General features: G+C 41.7%; 1 protein-coding gene across 13 annotated transcripts in view; it reads right to left on the reverse strand.

The window, feature by feature from the left end:
- The window catches only part of UNC13B (unc-13 homolog B), a 214,319-nt gene that overhangs the window by 75,779 nt on the left and 118,989 nt on the right, over nucleotides 1–19,551 (reverse strand). For 12 of the 13 annotated variants that reach the window (XM_056325055.1, XM_056325056.1, XM_056325058.1 and 9 more), the window contains 4 exons: nucleotides 12,676–12,722; nucleotides 7,395–7,473; nucleotides 5,590–5,664; nucleotides 4,866–5,085 (listed from right to left, as the gene is read on the reverse strand). In XM_056325055.1, coding sequence (XP_056181030.1) covers nucleotides 4,866–5,085; nucleotides 5,590–5,664; nucleotides 7,395–7,473; nucleotides 12,676–12,722 — 421 coding nt within the window. Of the gene's footprint in view, nucleotides 1–4,865; nucleotides 5,086–5,589; nucleotides 5,665–7,394; nucleotides 7,474–12,675; nucleotides 12,723–19,172; nucleotides 19,196–19,551 lie in introns of all 13 variants that reach the window. The other variant, XM_056325064.1, reaches the window with a different exon arrangement.

Here is a 19,551-nt window from a genome sequence, read left to right on the forward strand (position 1 = left end):
CAGTCTTTGATGAATTCAGAGTACAACACACACAAGTTTCTCAACCAAAAAGCAACAAACAGACCCAACCTCCAGTCCGGAGTTAAAAAGCATTGAAGAATTCCGGAGGTCAACCAAGATTCCAGGAGCTAAAACAGCACCAAAAGCAGCACTCAGTAACACAGGCCTGATAGCTCGTGTGAGGTTCTCCAAGGTTTGCTGCTCCAGCACACCATAAAGAATCACTAATAAAGACATATGGCTAATCATACTTACAAGGCAGATTTCCTAATCAACACTAGTTTGAAGCTTGAGGTTTCATTTCCTTACTTTCAAGATCTCCAGAGGTCCAGACTCTGATATCCCTGGGGAATTTCTTTTCTTAGATTTACCTGTAATCTACTGAGGACTAGATCAGCATCACTACAAACAAAACCAAAACACACTTGCAGGAACGGATTACTATGGCTTTTCAAATGCTAGCCCAGAACTGTACGGGCCCCTTTTACTAGGATCTTGCTAAAATAATGTCCTTCCCTTCCACCCTTCTTATAATTCTGCTCACTTCTCTGCATTGATTCCTTGGTATTCTACACATCCATCCTCAGTTTTACTCTTCCTTTGATACCAACATTGCCCAACCCATTGTACTTTGGTTAGTAGTACACCAGTGCTCAGGGCAAGAGATAAAAGCTCTCTTTTTACAAAAGCTTTGCATGCTACAGGGATTTTAAAGACCATCCCTCCATCCATTTTCAGCCAAGTAAGAAAGGAAGTGTACCCATGCAGCACAGATTTCAAGTACTTCCAAGAACAGCAGAAGGCTAACAAGAGAGCATCTTCCCTTGAGCAAGTATTTATGAGTTTATGATAAATAGCTAAGCACCCCACCACAGAATAGTATCTTCTAAGTACCTACAACAGAGAAACATCCTCAGAGAAACAACCTGGTGCCAACAGAGCCATAAACCAGGTGGCTGCAGTACACATGGCACAACTTATTCCAGTTTACTGCACTTCAGACATTGCCAATTCATGGAACAGCCCTGCTGAACAAGTCAGCAAATGGATTTTGATTCAAATGGCAATTACTGAATTCGAGTATTTTGTCACTGAAGTCCCACACATTTGCTGACTGTATCAGTAAAAATATACAGGGTAAGAAAAACACCCTCAGAAGATATAATCAAACTTAGCTCTAATAGATCTGGGGAAAGAGATCCTTTCATTTCCCTCAGAAAGACACTGAACGGGTAGGAGATGAATAAACTGCACATTCTGATTCTAAGAAATAAAACCCCAGGTGTCTACCCAAAATGTCAAGGCATAGACAATGGAACTGTAGTTGTGATCAGCCTGAAAATTCATTTTACTCCAATACAACATTTTCTAGAATACTTACACAGACTGAAGGGAAGATATATCCTGAGGCAGCAAAGTATAATCAACAGAATTGTATTTGTTACCAGCCTGAAAATCCATTTTCCTCCAATGTAACATTTTCTGGAAGCTTTAAATAGACCTAAGTGAAGATATGTCCTGAGAATGTTGGGGTTTTTTTTATCAAAAACAACAAAGCTTCTGTTAGGAAAATGTCCCTCCTGAGTTCAATATACAAGAGAGCTCAGTCTTGAATTTATTGGATCTCTAAACTGTTGCTTGTTCCCCAGAAACCCTGTTTCTCATTCCTCAAGCACAGCCTATGTTCTTCAAATATATATAAAAATTAATCTAATTTTTCCATTTTCTTCTGGCCTGGTGTGTTCTAGTTAGAAGGATCTTAGCATGAACATGCTAAAGCAAAGAACACAGTAGCCTGAATGAGCCTTTTAATAGATTCTAGTATCGATAACATTTATTTTCCCAACCCAGCAACATATCCTCATACTGGCCCTACCATCTTCTTAATCTGCCAGCACTATCTTTCCTCTGCCTTTTCTGTCTTTTAATTACACCCTTACCACCTTCTGTTTCCTTTACATCTCTACCCCAGATAGTGATACCCACCACACTCATACTGGGTACCCCAACAGACCCATGGCTCAGTCCCTGTACCTTCCCTGTTCTGATGCTGAGCAGCTTTCAAATAACTCAGTAAGCAAAGGTTTTGTTTGGTTGGGTTTTACCTTTCTACATGCTTCACAAGTTTTGAGCCCAGTGTACTCCCAGTTGTTTTCTCTCTGTTTCTTTAACTCTGCATGCTGAAGTATCTTGTGTTTACATTTTGAAAGGAAATGTGCAAAGCAAACATCTGCAATCCCATGAATAAAATAACAAGTTCTTATCAATTCTTTGCCATATATGAAAAGTAGCTTCCAGTTGTTACTTCTATTCCATAGAAAAGCACAAACTATTGCCATCATCACATCCCACAGCCCAAAGTATAATCTTATTTAATTCCAACCAGAGATTAAAAAAACCTGCATCCATGGCTAGTCTTCAGAGGCTGTTTCAGAGACTCCTTGTTCTCATCATTGAAGTTGTCTTCAACTTCCACCTTTAATTTTCTTACAGCAAATTTATTCCATTTTTTTTCTTTTGTAAACAATAAGCTTAAACAGATCATCTTCCTCCCTGCTACTTATCTTGCTTTTCCCCCAGCATGGTTCAGGCATAAAGAGATTCAGAGTAGGATTAAACCAATTTACAGAGCCACCACTGCCAACTATTAAACACAGCAGCTACTGCTCAGAAATACTTTTAAGGCATGGGTAGCTGTAAGGATAAGCCAGAGTCATAGGAGCTCTACATGGACATGTCTTACACCTCTGCTCCACAACATCCCTTCAGAAACATCCTGCTGGGACAGGCCGAGTGTGGCTGGTTTTACTTTTTTGAAACAGCATTGGTCCTGTCCTTCTCCTGTTCCACACTGCCAAGCCTTTCTTTTGAAAATTAAAAAAACTCGTACCATCCTCTCTCCAGACATTCTCATATTTTCCCCATTACCACTGAACTCTCTCCAGTACCCATCCCAGTCTGAAGTCTCCCTTCTTGAACATGGACAGCCACGGCTGTCCTCTGCATGAATAAATTTCCTGTTTCTTAAATGTAGTTTTTCTCCCTCAGTTTCATGACCTCTTCTCTGTACAAAAGCCTTCTGCCTGTCTCCTCGCTGCTGCTGGAATTCTCCTCTGCTCTCCACAGCATTTTACCCATACTGAGATACCACAACTCCATTGCAGCCTTGTAACATCATGGACATGGACCTGCGTCAAGCCTGGATGCATGTATTGGCTGATTTTCATCTCAAATACTGAAAATCACCAGCTGGCAGAGGGTTCTGGTGAACTCCAGAGACAAATGAAGTTATCCTCAGTCTAACTGACCCTCTACATCAGGTTGTGTCAGAAAACTGAGTTATGACTTAACTGCATTCTCCTAAACTAAATGTAACACAGCAGGTCTTCGCTTAGTCACTAAAAGGTTGCAAGAAAGCCAAGGTGTCAATGATGCAATTGTTCGAATGTTATAAACCATAAAGATCACCTTGCAACCCTCAAAAACAAATCTAGAAACGCCAGCAACTGAGAAACAGAGAGTTCCACCAGGATCAGCTGTGTCTGACAAACAGGCCAGTGCAAATAGCCTCAGTCCTAACTATGATCAATTTAAAACTCTGCACGCATCAAAAATGCAAGCATTAACAACATCCATTTGGGGTGTTAAGATAAGCCATAAGAAAAAGCAAGTGACCTATGATTCACTGGAATCCCCTGCTGGACCACCCAGCCTGGCTTTCCCAAACAATTAGAGCCTGAGGCAGATAAAAGATTTGACTCCTTATATTCCTATAGTCACTGACATGGATTTGCATTAAGTCTGTTTATCCTTCACAAACTTTTCTGATTCCTTAGACTCAGTCCATCAAGTGGCAACACCAAAAAAATCAGTGAGCAGAAACAGCCCCACCTTCCTACTCAAGATTTAACATATATGGCAGAAATTTCTATTCCATTTAGACTAAGATATTTTGCTCTCAAGCAGGAACATAAATTTGAGACCAAATTAAGAAACTGATGCCTAAATTAATACTTTCTCTCTCTCTTTCTCTTTTCTCCTTCTTTTCCTTAATCAAATCCCTTTTAAACATCTCCTTTGTTTGTGTAAGGTCTCATTTATTCTGCAAAGTCACAGCTTTTTGAAGAGCTCTTCTTGAAGAGACAGCTTAGGTTTTGAACATTAGGGAAAAAAAAACCCCAACAAAATGAACAGAAAAGCTAGTAGGAAGATGAAATACTGCCTATACACTCAAACAACGCCTTTCAATCTGACCCATCATCTCTGCTGACTCAGCCCCACGTCTCTAAAGTGAATCAGCCATGAGACCCCACTGTTAAGATCACAAAATGCCTTGCCAACCTGCGCTTGGTACAGAGAATCCAAACAACATCCATGGATGCTATGCCTTAAGGAGGAACACAGTGCTGCCCTGAAGAGCTTAAAACAGCATTAACAGTTGAAACAAGCAACCCGACTGGGATACCAGGGCAGGTGGGACAGAACAAAAGTCAGAATATCCAGCCCAGCACCCTATTCACCCAGCCCACCACCTCTCTTCCACACAGGACATGTTAGCAAACACACCACCCGAACTGACAGAGATTATTAGATGGGTTAAAGCAAACAGACCAATAGATGGGCAAGAGTCAAGGATTAAACCTTTTAAAGCACATCAAGAACAATGTGGCAAAGGGGTTCTGTGTTGTGGAGCGGTCTGTGTCCACAGGGCCACGGAGGTAGGTTCAGCCCAATGGCACCTTTTCAGAAAATACGCAGTTATTTTAATACATGCAGCTTCACTGATCACTGAGGCACCACCTACACATTCAGGAAAGCTCCACTAACACTTTTGGACCAGCCGCACTCCCGCAGCCACTACTCACTCTGTAAACAGTCAGCGTTGAGCAAGTCTTGGCACTTCTCATGGCACTTGACACCACATTCACCGCAGCGCATTCCCTGCCGTGCAATACCCCACAGCAGCCCCTCACATTCGTAGCAGTAGGTAGGAGTTGTGGCTGTCCACACTTCAAAGTTGTGCGGCGTTGTACAAGAGATGGGGTAAATTAAGGCTTGCAAGGTCTTCTTATAGACATGAGATTTCTGAAAGGCGAGAGCACACATAAACCAACATCCAGGAAGGTGACTGAACCTGTTTTTGCTGGCTAATGCATGAGTTTTAAGGGAAAATGCATGAGCAGCGCAATAAAACTACATATTTGAGGTAGCCAAATGTATCAAACTTTCACAAGCAGCAGCAGAGGACACACTTCCAAAAATGCTTCTCCAGGCATTTAAAAAAAGTGGAGGAGATGGAAGAAAAGGATTACAGTTTGCAGATGAGGAATATCTTGCATAAAGTAAGTTTCACACACTGTCCCCCATGGTAGATAGCACAGAAGGAAATGGTAAGATTACATTTTTCAGGATCATATTGACACATGAAATGTTATTTTTTACATGTTTGGTTTCTTTAAACAAATGAAACAAGAAGCTTTGCATCTATATTTTTAGACATCTGTGAAGCTGGCTCTGTATCCCAAAGAGCCAAACTCCCTTAATTTGATTACTAAATGTTAACAGGAGCCAAGCAACCCTCCCACTTACCAGCTCTTCATCTTTGAGAGATGTTCTAGTGGCCATTGCTGAGGTAATTCCAGCTTTCCGGGACTGAACCAGTGACTAAGAAGGAAGAAAGTTTGTTATTTACCACCAATATCCAGAAATGCACTGGCACTACAAGCCCAGAGATGTGACCAAGGGGACTCTGGTCACACCAGACACCAAAACAGCAATCTGTTACATTCAAGTTGGTTTCTGAAACGATAGCTCAGATCTCAGGAGAGCCAAATGCATACTTTGAAAGGTCTCCAACTTGCTTCCATCTGCCCACAACCAGTCTTGCTCCGGAAATTTTTTATTTGTTTCTCTGGTAAGAACTGTCAATGAAACCTGGGTTCACATCTCCACTTCTGTGTTCTTGTAGCAACAGTAACTTTGCTATTGCCAAAGGTCATTACAGGGGACTCACTCTTCTATATCTAATTTCATTCATATCCAAAAGGAAATTATTTCATCAGTTTTGCAACATACACAACACTCCAAAACGTGACAGTGAAAGGGTTACAAATAAACAGGATAAAAAAAGAACAGAGTGGGTTGGGAGCACAGGTTTGAATGTGCTGGTGTATCACATTCATTTGCCATCACTGAAAACAATGAACAGCATTTTCCCCTCAAAACTGCCTCTTTTGCACCACAATCACACGAAGTTCTGCAGCCTTGGACAGCACAGAGCAGTGCCTTTGCAGCACCTCACACTGGCATACAAAGGATTTCTTCAGCAAGCCACTCCGGTTAGAAGAAAGCAGAGAAGTCAATTAAAGCTAGCAACATCTAGTTTGAAATCATCAAACCCTATCAGAAACTTCCATTTATGCTCTGCTTCATGCATATGTTTGAAGACAGACTGAAAAAGTTCATTCTATCAGTGATGCAGCAGGACAGAGTGCTGGATACACATGCACTGCTATACTGTAGGTTCAAAATAAAAAGCAAAGAAGTGGAGGGAAAATAAGGTAAAATAGTTTTTGTTTCTGGTGAAGACTTGGTGGATAGTCTTTAGCTCCACTTACCATGGCCTGCGGAGAGAGAGAGAATGAAAGCATACAAAGGAAGTGACACAAGTTAATGCCATTATTGCAAAGATTTAAGATACAAGCAGTTATTAAGACACGTACTAAGCTTCCCATGCATAAGCTGGCAGAGAAAATTGCATGCATTTTTTCACATGAATTACAGGCTATGGAAACTTCAGTCTTTCAGCTGTTCCAGCATTTCTCCCAAGTATGAAATCGCTACGTGTACTGAACACAGCCAACAGAAAACCATTTGTCCTGCAGAAGCCTTATTTCACTGTATCACACAAGCATATGAAACTTGTCCTCATTACTCGCTTGGTTCTTGTGCTTCCTCAGAAGCCTACTGGCAATATTGCAAATTGCTTTAAAAATCCAAGCACATATGCTCATTTATCTATCCTCTGAAATTCCAACCTTCTGGTAAGTTGCCAGACCTCACATGGACATTATAACTTTCCCTAAAGTATGTGATTTTTAGGAAAACATTTTAAAATAATGCAGGCCTAAAAATAATCAAATGTTCTGTGCAAAATAAAAAGGAAAAAGAACATGAAAAATATCTTAATTCTGCCAAATGAATGAAACTGTCTACAAAACTGTAGTTCATTCTCACAGAGGTTTTTCCAAGTACAACTCCTAACCCTTTAGTGTAAGAATTAATTCAAACAGGAAACCTTCTGCTTCTTGAAGTAACAGTGAATGTATCATATGTTAAAAAGTAAAGCCAGCTGCACTAACGGCTGTGTGGCAGAAGAAAAAGAAATCTCTTACCAGATCACTGACAAGTGGAATTGGCTTTTTTTTGCGTAGATCAGGCATGCTATCGATGCCATAGAGACCTCCTGCAGGCCTAGAAATTCAGGAGGAGGGGGGGAAAGATTAAAAATCATGCCAGCAGTGAGAGACAGTAAAGACATGACCAACAAACTTCCTTAAAATATGTCTTCTTGCTAGTATCATAGTCAATGAGAATGGGAAGAATGAGTTCACTGTAAATGCAATTTAATAATAAACTAAAGTTGTTAACATGCTAAAAAAAAGGTCATTTTCCCATTCTCAGTTCTGAGGTCTGAGCTAGCTCAGAGTGGGCTGGGCACGTGCTTGCAGACCACCCAGTGCTTCAGAGTCACTGCTGCCTGTACGGTGGGTGAAAGCAGCCTTAACCCCACTGTGTCTGTGGGACACAGATGTGGCAAAAATACTTACCCAACGGCACAACCAGAGCTCCCTGGCAGTAATTCACACACAGCTTAGACTGTGGTAGCTCAGCCACATGCCTCTGCTTTCATAAGTACCTTTTATTCCTTAGGGAGAGCTCAGTTTATAGTTTACTATTAGCATTGGGTGTCATGGCAGGAAAGACTTTGGAAACTTGAAAACATCATGTCTCCAGTCTTTCTCCATCCCCTTTCTTTCTATTTAATTAATTTAGGGTTGGGACACTGAGAAGACGGATGTTTTACTGGAGGAAGCAAAATCAGCCAGAAGATTATACTTAAGGAAGTGTTAAGTGAATGCAAAAAACGATTATGAGTTTATCTTCTTCACACACAACAATCCAGACATCCTTGCTGGTGTCGATGGTTGGGAGGGACCATGTCAAAGTGGATCAGTCCAGGGGCAGGATGCTGCTACCCATCGTCTGATTCTAGGCTAGAACATAATCCTGGCCCTCAAGGTTCATGTAATTATTAGGAAAAACCTCACACCTGAGGAGAAAGGAGATTATTTTTATTACTACAAAAGGGAACATTTGTGGTACTCAGCATTTCAAGCCACGGAGACCTCTACACACAAGAGCTGCCATTTGCTAGTGGAATTTGTGATGGAGTAAAAGGGACATTACTCCAGCCACGCTTGGAACCTGCTGGAATAAAACACTATAAACTGTTGCCTTCCCAACAAGACCAGCCTGGATCACTGTAATTGGATTCTGCTATTCTCTGGTAATACCACATGGATATAAGCCTTTACTTGAAGGAGGTCTGTTAATTCAGCTCGAGAGCCCCCACTAAATCAACGGCATTCGTCTGTAGGGCCTTACGATAATGCTTTTCACCAGGGCTGGGAACTGAGCACACATTTCTCTGCTGGTTTGCCTATCATATTCCTCCCAAACCAAAGAAAAAGACGTGTGATGTGACCCTCTCCCTGCCACAAACACCCATCCTGCCAGGCAAAACCCACGGCCCCTCTCAGTGTCTCACACAACCTCCCCTTCTCCATGCTGCTCTTGTGCCTTGCTAACACTAAGAACATGGTTCCTAAGCCCTTTTTGTTGGCTACAGAGACTGTAAAGGAAACCTCTGCCTCTCAGTCCTCAGCCATCCATTTTTACCCCCATAGCATGCTGGCTCACTCCTTTTTGCAGCCGTGTGATAAGCTGCACTTCTGTGTATTTTGCTGATTCGTTACACCACACCCAGCTGAAATGCCTTAGGATGCCACAGCTGCAGGGAAGAGGAATAAGGGACAACTGTGCTCACTGCACTAAGAGACACCAACATGGAGCTACCCTTCCTCTAGGAAACCAAAATGCCACTACCAACTTGCACGTGCCATAAAAAAGGCTGGTAAGTGACAAGAGGCAGCCTGCACCCCTTGGCAAGCAGGACCTACTCAAACCCTCTTTGAATACAGCCAAAAGTCAAAAACACAGCCAGGGAGACCAAACCTACGTTATAGCAGACCATGCTCTAGGATGGACAAGGACATCACTGCACAGCTGTGTCACACACAAGGCTGTGTCAAAGAAGGGAACAGTCTCTTATATACAGAAACATGTCATAGCACTGTAACGGTAAAATTTACTTTTTTGACGGTGCGTAGGAGGGTGACATGTCCGAGCCACAGCTGAGCTGACAGCTGCTGCCGGCTGAACAAGCCTGGTGGGAAGGTGAGCAGTCACATGGAACTGTGTGAACTGCATCGGCTCTGCATGCAGCATGAGTCACATCTGCACCGCAGCACCATGCACCGCTCGCTGTGCTCCTACATGACGAACGTGAACCACCCATGGTCAGCTGTGACAACTACACCTCACAGCTGGGAATGGAAGGCAAACTCAGACATGAGAAAGGTGGAGATTTACAGCAGTTAATTAAAACTATTGGAACCTTTGGCCAAGATGAGAACAGTTTTCCAGCGCTGCAAATCCTTACAGTGAGGCTATATGGTGGTTTTACTAGAGGCTACCCTCACATCCAGTAGAGAATTCCAGAAGATATTTTTGCCCAAGTTACACTGCAATAATCCCCTTCTGGTGTATTATAGAAAAATCTGACCCACATCAAGAAATAAGAAATATCTGCATAAAGTGTTTATATTGTCAGAACTAAGAACAGTGTTGCTGGGATTGAACATGGAATTTTGTCTGCTGCCCTAACGTTACATCCCCGTCCAATACTAGCAACCCTGTTTTGGGGTAAAATAGGTGTCATAGAAGACCACCCAGATGAAGCCAAGAATTCCAGCATTATTTAAATCACAGTACAGCTTATAGGAAGATTTGTGTCAAAGATTTGTGTCAAATCACTTGAGTTATGAAAGCATATGCAAAATAGAAAGGGAGAGTCTGTAAGACAAAAAGACACAACAAAATGGTCACAAGTTAAAATCCAGAGTCAATGCTCCTGCTAAGCCAATGCCACAGCTGGGAATTAACACTTCTCTTCTATACAATTTGCAATGATTTTTTTTCTCCCCTAATTCAATTGAAAGGAAACTGATACTCTGACATTTCCCAGGAAAGAGAAACATTAAAACTGCATGGTTCATAAATTCAAGATGAGCCTAAACAAGTTATCATGCTTGAGAAATATACCTAGTTACGATCTGGTTTGTTGCAAAATATTTATGACAGACTGAGGTTTATGATAGAACCGGCTCTAAGCCAGACTGACAGAGAACAAGAATATTTGAAAGGTGCTCGTATTCACCACTGAAGAGAGGTACCCTGGTACCAAGACAGTTATACATTCAGATGACCTGCTTTTAGCTTGTTAGTATTTAAAAAAACATTTCAGTGAGAATTCTTAGTTTTCAGAATTATTCAGCTTGTTGTGCATTCAGCTACCTAAGCCTCTTTATTCAAGCACAACCTCTACTTTCCTTAAAATTACAGTGTTTGCACAGACAGGAGTACTGACAGTGCCTCAGATACGCACACTGTAGCTTTATATGTAATAGGGTAACTCCCCTCTGCAATGCATGTAATATTTATAGCATTATTATGGAGTGCTGTATTGAGGACTGAATAGCATTTTTGAATGAGAAGATGATTTGCACTAGTAAATAAAATATATAGATATGAGATATAACATCCAGAGACTGATCCATAACACCAATTGCACTTTTGGGGTTTTTTTAAGCTCTATCTCCAAAGCCAGTGATTCCAGACCAGCAGCTACTGTTGCATTATGCTAGAAGTGCTAATAGCTTGAAGCGTGTATTCATCTTTTAATACAAATTTTATCATACAGATGCTGCCACTAAACCTTGAAAATGTAAGCAAGCAAAGATGGTTTGCAATGACAGAAGATGATTTCTCCCTTCAAAGTACACCACTGTTCTAATCTCCACATGAAAGAAGAACTCCAAATGTAAATGCTTTAACATACTTTGTGGCTAATAAGCCACAACGTGTCTAGCGGTGGAATTAAAGGTTCACAAGCACCTTTTATAGAAATCCCCTGCATGTGGGGATATATTGAATAAGCCAAACTTTTGTCAAAACTACATTAGACAGACTGTTCTATCTCGCATAAAAAGGGAAAAAAGTAAAGAGTAGAGCAAACATTGCCTTGAATTGCCAAAACAATTTTTAAATATTCCAGAACTGTAGGTGTCTTCATCTTTCAGGCTGCGAAATCATTTCGGTGTGCATGAACCGATAAACTCAGTACATGGTCTCTCTGTTAAAGCAGGAGAAGGTGCTGTTTATAGTTAGAATAAATCACTGTCTTCTGCTCCTGCTAATTGCCAGTTCTCCAGCAGCCTGCTCACTGAAGTCCCGGGCTCCTTCGGGAAGCGTGGGCTTGCTAGGCAGCTCCAGGCACCCACAGGTGTGCAGGATGCTTTGTGGGAACACCAACATCACAGAACAAAGACTCCAAAAGCAGAAAGACGTATAATGAAGCCTTCAATCTGACTCAGTTTTATTAAGGAAGCTTCCTTCAGTAGTATGAGAATTAACCTGTGAGTGAAGCAAGCCAACCTCTTGCTGAGATTTCAGGGTGAATCTGCTGCTACATCAGCTCCTAATGAGTGCACCAACACCAAACCATACCGCACTAATTGCATACAAGGCACATATAACCTAGGAGCTTTAAAGTGCATTGCTGTCTTTGTTTTTTCAGAGAGGATTCTAGGGAAGCTGCTGTGCTGGCATCTATTTTGCAGTGTGTCGTGCTGAAAGTACAATCAGGATTTGTCCGTTGCATTTGCTGCAAGCAGTGCATTGCAGAGGGAATGCATAGCCTCTCACTCTCACTCGTGCAAAAGGGGCATGATGATCACTGCTTTAAAAATTACAAACTGCACTGATTTCCAGAGTTACTGCAGTTTTGACTGCTACAGTGACCACAGAAATCATTGCAAAAACAGAAGACCGCCCCAAAACTACTTTTTTCTTCTAAAAGTAAAAAACACAGCAATCTTTCTGAGCTACTTGTTTCCCTTCCCTGGTGCCATCAGTCACTGATTCAGGGAAAAGGACTTCATCGAGGCTACTACTCTGTGGTGCTCAGTAAAGATTATTTAATACTGCTGCCGTAAGTACTCGCCACCATCAAGTTACAGATTATACATTACAACTATAGACTTGTTCTTAACCACTGATCTCTTGAAGAGCTGCACAGCTCATCTCCAACTGTTCAAGAGAGTCTGAAATACAGCAACAGCCTGGACCTAAGTGAGGCATGACCACTTGATTATTCCTGAAAACAGCCATTAAAAGCATCAGAAATGCTGCTTTTACTTAGATTGAACTGCAGACCTCAAAGTACACTGTAATTGTAAATATGGGGAAATAAGGTCTCAAAATACCACTTACCCTCCTTTGAGCCAAGGTGGTTTTGATGGATCAGCCTCATCTTGACCCTTAAATGGGATAAGGGAAAAGAACAACACAATGTTAGTTTCCAAATACACCAGAAAAAGTACTTATATTCTGAGGAAAGGACAACAGACCACACTGCATGCAGGTAAATGCATACAGAAACTCATTCAAGCACCTCCAATGGCCAGCAGCATGTCAGGATAAGGCATACAGACACAGACAGGCTATGTGATTTCATCGAACACCTAGGACTGGAACCTGAAGAGCCTGTTCAGTGCACCTCCTCTTTCAAAAGGCAGTTCCGAAGACCAACTTGCTTTTCCAACCCAACAAAAACAAGAGCTTTGGGGAGCTCTTGTTACTACAGGTCACCACTTCTGTGAACATGGTCATAATGAAGATGTTACAAATTAAAAACACCTGTATGAAATGCACAAATGACTGATCAACATGAAACTTTGTACAAACACTTGAGAATTTTGGTCATGCTTAAATGCAAAGATTCTTTAGCCCCCTAAGCTGGAAGGTCCCCATTGCAGCTCTGCTCATTTATATGCAAGTATTCAGTTTCCCACAGGTGTCACACAAGGGCCACCACTTGCAAGATGATTGCAGTGAACTGGGTCTCACGGTGTGATAGAAAACACCACAGACTGCAGACAGAAGGATTCATATTCATGAATTCAAACCACGTTCTTACATTCATATGAGGTATGTGTTTATAGAGTGATGTTTTGTTTCTTTGGAAATCATCAGCGGACTGATTAGAGCTGAAAAATCAGTGGGCTGATCAGAGTTTCAACGCTTGCAATGTCCCTGGAGGAAACCAAAGTTTTGGGATAAGGGGAAAATGGTTTACCTATAACTGGGAATCCCTTTGTTCCAGCTTACGGTTCATACATTTTCCTGTACTCCCTGAAAGAAAAGCTGGTTTCAAACAGGACGAAGCAAGGCATCCTGCTAATAGGTAACACTCCAACCTCAGACAATTATGTCTGCCAAGAGTATAAAGTGTCTGCAATTAGCCCAGAGTGGAAAACCAATTTCCAGACATAGGACTCACAACCTGAGAATAACAACAGAGTAAAAGAATGTCTGTCAGGAAACCATCAGAAAATAAGCTCCAGTTTTATGCAAGACAAAAAATCACAGCCCCAAATGAAAGCTGTTGGGTTTTGTTTGGTTTTTTTCTTTTTTGTCCTGTACTTTGGGTGAGCTGTGCAACATCATGTTGTTCACTGGTGACAGACAAGGTCTCCCAACAAGAGCAGAAATAACCAAGGAAAACAAGTTTCTGTGTGTGGTCTCAGATTGTACAGCAGCAATCCGAACTTTTTATTAGTTATTCCGACAGCTCCAGGGCTAGGCAGATCTGAAGATTACATCATTTTTGTTATTTTCTTTTTAAACAGGCATGATCAACATGACATTATCCATAACTGAATGGTCACTCCAGCCTTTCCACATGATCATGTAGGCCTGCAGAGCAGGCAGGAGCCCAGATCCACGGCCCAGCACCAGGCACTAAGCACCTGCAGGTCCGATCGTGCTCTACCCCCCTCCACTCCGAGCTGTGCTTCCAAAACCCCTCAGCCTGAAACCTGCATCTCCTCTGGAGGGATCTGAATCCACTGCTGGTGAAGAGAGAGAGATTTCATGAAGCAAATGCAACCAGATCCGTCAGAGCACACAGGGGAGGAAATCCCTCTCTTTGCCTTCGAACACTCGGAAGAGCTGTGACTGGAAAGCAATCCTGAAATGGAGCAACGCTTTATACCGGACTGAGCTTGACACCAGTTGGTTCTGGTGTGCTAAATGACAGAGAATGACAAACATAAACCTGGCAATGTTTACTGAAAAGAAGTTTTCAATCAGTTTATCTGAGAAACTTTAAATACTAGCAACAAATATTTGAGACCTTAAAGACCACAAATAGTATGGGCAATACTGCAGCCTGGAGACCACAAGAGCATCAAGAACTCTGTTCAGGGGTAAAAGATCCAGGGAAAGCTGTTACCTAACTGAGAAATAACCATTTCCTACAGGCAACCCTAAGTCAACAAAGAATGGCCAGGAGCATGGATGTAGGGAAAGGCTGAAAGCATCATCAGGAAACAAACCTCCATCACCTCCCAGATTTTAAGACATGCCATGTAAAAAGCGCCAAGAATCCAGACAAACTGTACTTTATTTACTTTTGCCAAGCCTTTTAGACATGCAAATAAAAAGAAAACTTGAGAAAAGAAAGAGCTTCTTTAGGGTCAGATTAAAGGTCATCTGGGTACAAGAGCACAAGAGGAAAGAACTTTCAGTAAGAGACAATATTGATGCAGGACAAGGCAGGTGATGGCTGTGAGGAAACAGCAGTTATCACCTATTGAAAGCAAAGAGGTAATGTGTTCCAGGCAGCGCTCTCCCTGAGAAAATCCGGAGAACCAGCACCTGATATCCATCAAAGGAGGGACGAGGGTGACTGGATGATGCCTTGAGTCAGCAGAAGAGCCAGTGCAGTCCCCACAGTTAAGGTGTGTGAGGGAAGGAGGGCGAGGTGATCTAGATTATTTTAGGCTCATTATTGGCTTCAATAGCTTCAAAGGCTTCAGAGTAAACACAAAGCAAAGAGTTCACATGGAGATAACTGGCAAACAGGAAAAAAAATATCATATAGGGCACAACAGTTTTGAAGACATGTATTTTTTTGTTTGACAAAGCAGCCATTTTTCTTTAGACAGTAAAATGAATGATCAAGGGAATTTTCATTTCAACAAAAAACTTTTGATGCAATGCCATGTGACACTAATAAGGTCAGATAAACTGAGGAGTAGGGAGCTTTATGGTGGGTAAACCAGTAACTGAGCCAGACGTGGACAATGCAGTAAGGAAGTCAGTGGAAGTAGGATCTGCTGATAAAATCTGCTGATGACAAACATAGGAGGATTATTGATACAGAACTCAGATCAGATGCCCAATGGAAAGAACTGATGGCGGTGAAGACTGCAACAACGGAGGACTGAACATGGCATAAATGACAGGTCAGAGCCCCAAAGCCTGCTGAGAATCTGACTGCATGCAAGGTGTTCCTCAGTGGAGGAAAGCACATGACAACGGACTTGAGTTCTAGTCATCTCACTGGCCATGAGCCACTATGATACAGCCATGTAAGGAGAGAATTTCATCCAGAGCGTGTCCAGTAAAATGTCTCTATAGAAGTAAAAGCATAAATACCTCTGTACTCTGCTGGCAAGACTCCTTCAGAAAGGCATGTATCATCTGTTTGTTCTACATCAAAGTAAAAAGAATTCACAAAAAAAAAATGGCAAAAGCAGCACAAGGATGTAAACACAATACTACAGGAGAGCAGGACAGCTTGCTTACTCTAGCAAAACAAACCTTCTTCTGTGCTTATTCAATAGACAGGAGAACATACTGCATGGAAGAACAACGGCAGCTAAATATAAACGGAGGATGAAAATTTGAAGGTGTCTAACCATGATAGCTCTGCAATCTGCTTCTCCTTTTGAAAGACTACATTTAACCTAGCCAGTTTTAAAGCAGGAAATTGGGTTCGCAGTATCATACAGTGGCAGAGGGCTGGCAGTCACCAAGAATTCCTCTGCAGTCCCTTGCTGCACTCACACATGTAGCCTTAGAACCACAGAGGCTGCATTACCTGCAAGAGCTGGTATGAGGGTTAAGAGGGTCCAGACATCTCTGGGAGTGCCAGTTAAAGTAATCCATGGTTTACACCACTGATGTGCGTAGGAACATGTCACATATTCCCCTTCATTTAAAGGCAGCAAATGGCAATGCTGTTTAGATGGATTTGCTGCAGCTGGGGAGTTTTGCACCTTCTGAAGGCAGTGCTCCCACCAGGACACAGGAGGGCTCCAGTAGCTGCCCTGGGTCTTGTCACCAGCCATGGATCTGCTCGAGTTCAGCCCATGCGGCCAGCCTGGCTCACTTAGAGCCTGGGCAAGCAGTGGAAACAACAGGCAGATGAGAACAGTGGAATGACAGTGAGAGTTTTTAGCACTGTCCTTCCCAAAACAAATGGGAGGACAAAGAGAAAGAAGATACGTTTAACACCTGGACATCCCCACGTTGCACGTCACAGAAAGTGTTTTGCTGGCTTGTGCTTCACTTTTCTGCGCCAGTCTGTCACTTGATCTCCCCTTGAAAGCAGCCAGACCAGCGTGAATCTGAATTTATTTATTTTTAAAATCTCCAGTAAGCACATAAAACAACACTGAAAAGATGAAGAAGCAAATGTAAACAAAACAGCCCATCACACCTCTATTAATTTATTTTATTTCTGATGCTGATGGATGACAGTTGTACACCTACTGTCCAACAAACACCTTCAGCCGGGAAAGCGCTTGTTACAGACAGTAAAACATGCTGCAATCAGTTGCTAAAAGGTCTCCTCCAAGTAATTAAAAGTTTCTTATCAATGAAGAACCAGTTAGCAAAATAATGCCAGTGACAGAGTAGCATAAATTTAATAACTTGGATTAAACAAGTCAACAGGCATGATCATTGAGGTCATAGTATTCAGTCATAGGGAAGGCAAAGTCTGGTGAAGCCTAGAAAGGAAACTAACAGGAGTTTTGCCTACTCAGGAAAAGCGACAGCTAGGCTTACAAGTAATTTGAGAAGTTATTTAACCAAGCCAGAGCTTGTATATTTTGCAATTTCTCTCATACACAAGAAGATGTTTTAACGGACAGAACAATTACATAATTCTGTAGAAGAAAAAGTCCACGAAATGGACAGAGAGGCATTAAAAAAAAATAAAAAAATTACTAAGTCTGGAGCAGCACAAGGAAAAGGAAGAACATCCCCAGATCCATTAGCCCCCACCACATAAATGGCTTTCTAACGATGTAACTTCCCATCACACTTAAGTACTGTGTCTCGCACATTATCCTCTTAGATAAAACCAGATGTAAAACACGGAAAGCTGCTTTATTGAAACAGATAAGAAAAAAATCAATAATGACTTTTAATTTGTTTTGAACATCATCCTAACTTGTTTTCAAATACTATGCTTCATTATTAAACCTCAAAAACCTCAATTTAAGCTATAGATTAATATCAATCAGGCTAAAACAAAGAGCAACTGTTCCACTGCCTAAATTAGACTTCTGGTCATGCCTAATTAGACCATTTCTTCAGGGGTATTAGCAGAATCAGACTGAACTAAATCATCACAATTAAACCAGGCTGTCTTGTGGTTCAGTGTTTTCATTGACTCAAGTATGGTACGTTTCACAAGGAATCCAAAGCTGCAACAAGCCAAGGGATTATTTTAAATCCACTGTATTCTGCAACAGCATCGATTTAAACGACTGAAGAGCCTCAAATCAAGCTCCTTACACCTGATGTGTCTTCCAGTACCAGTTTTCCAGCTGCCAGATAAGCATCTTAAAGGAGGCTTCAGCGTTTTTGCACCGAATCCAGAAGATGATAGAATCTGACCCCAATATTTGACCCCAGATATCTCTGCATTCCTGAAAAAGCATTAATGGGCAGACATTCACCAGTAAGAATGAAATGAAGCTGCTGATACATTAGCCAATAAAGCTTAGAAATGCAAATTCATCAAACTCAAAGGATAAGATCTGCTTGGAGGCCCAAAAGCCGATCAACGTTCAGCCTGCTTCAGGAAGCTGATTTTGCCTGATTCATGCAGCTATGGGAGAGGCAGAAGCACAGCAGCCACTGAATCCACAGAGCATAGATTTAAGAAAATAAAACTGTTGAGCATCCAAAAGCCAGAAATGTCTCTATGTGAGGTACAGTTGCAAACACAATGTAAGACGTTACACTGCAGATCCTCTTAGGAGGAAAGAGCCACCTGTTGCCCACAGGGTGATAAACAGAGACAACTGGTCCACGAGTGGAGCTGCAATAGCTGTAGGTATTAAGGGAAAGGTGTTGCCCTTCCCATGGGGTACACAGCCCAGCTCAAAGCGAAGTGCAGCCTGTAGCCAGCTAAAAAGGCACAGGATCTGCAGCAGACACCTCCCAGCATCCATAGTCTTGCTTAATCTCAGTATTATAGCCCACAGCAGTATTTCTGACTTCAATTGCTCTATGTGTATGAATCTGATAGAGATGGAATGAAGTAATACAACTGAGGCAAAATGATGAAATACTTGGTTTAAACAAGATTCATAAAGAAGAAGGCTGGAAAAGACAAGACACACAATTTGTACTCTGCTAACGCGGTGCCTGTGTACATTACACATACCCCACAGAGCACCGAAGGGAAGTGATCTGTCTAAGCATTCATCTTTCCCTCTTCATACAAGGTAATATGCACTGAACAGACTCTTAACTCATACACGGTGTTAACAATTCCTCTGACAACCGTAACATGCTAAACTGAACTTCAATGCCTCAACAGGAGCAACTGGCTAGATGAAAGCAAGGCATGCACAAACAAGTGTTTCAGAAAGAGATACTGGTTACAAGGGACAACGTACAACCTGGAGCTCCCCTCTACCTCCTTCTGTGGAGAAAACAAAAAAACAAAAAAAAAACCAAACACACAAAAAAAGGAGAGGAACAAAAGTTAATAGACCAGATTTCTGCCATGAGATCTGTAAAATGATTTCAGAAAGTGGGGTAAACATTTGCCGCAAGTTGATAAAACATTTGTGCAGCGGAGAGTTTTCCCATGTGCTTCCTGCAATGTATAGCAGTTAATTAATCTCTACTAATTAATCTCAAGTTAAACTAATCAAATTTCATCCATAACTGCACATGCAGTAGAACATAGGCTTTTGAGAGCTGATTTTTAGAGTTTCAGTTCCTGTTTAATTAACTCAAGAATTTTAAGTAATCTTAATACAGAAAGGGAGCTAC

The sequence above is a fragment of the Falco biarmicus genome, chromosome Z (genome assembly GCF_023638135.1).
Source record: "Falco biarmicus isolate bFalBia1 chromosome Z, bFalBia1.pri, whole genome shotgun sequence".
NCBI lineage: Eukaryota > Metazoa > Chordata > Aves > Falconiformes > Falconidae > Falco > Falco biarmicus.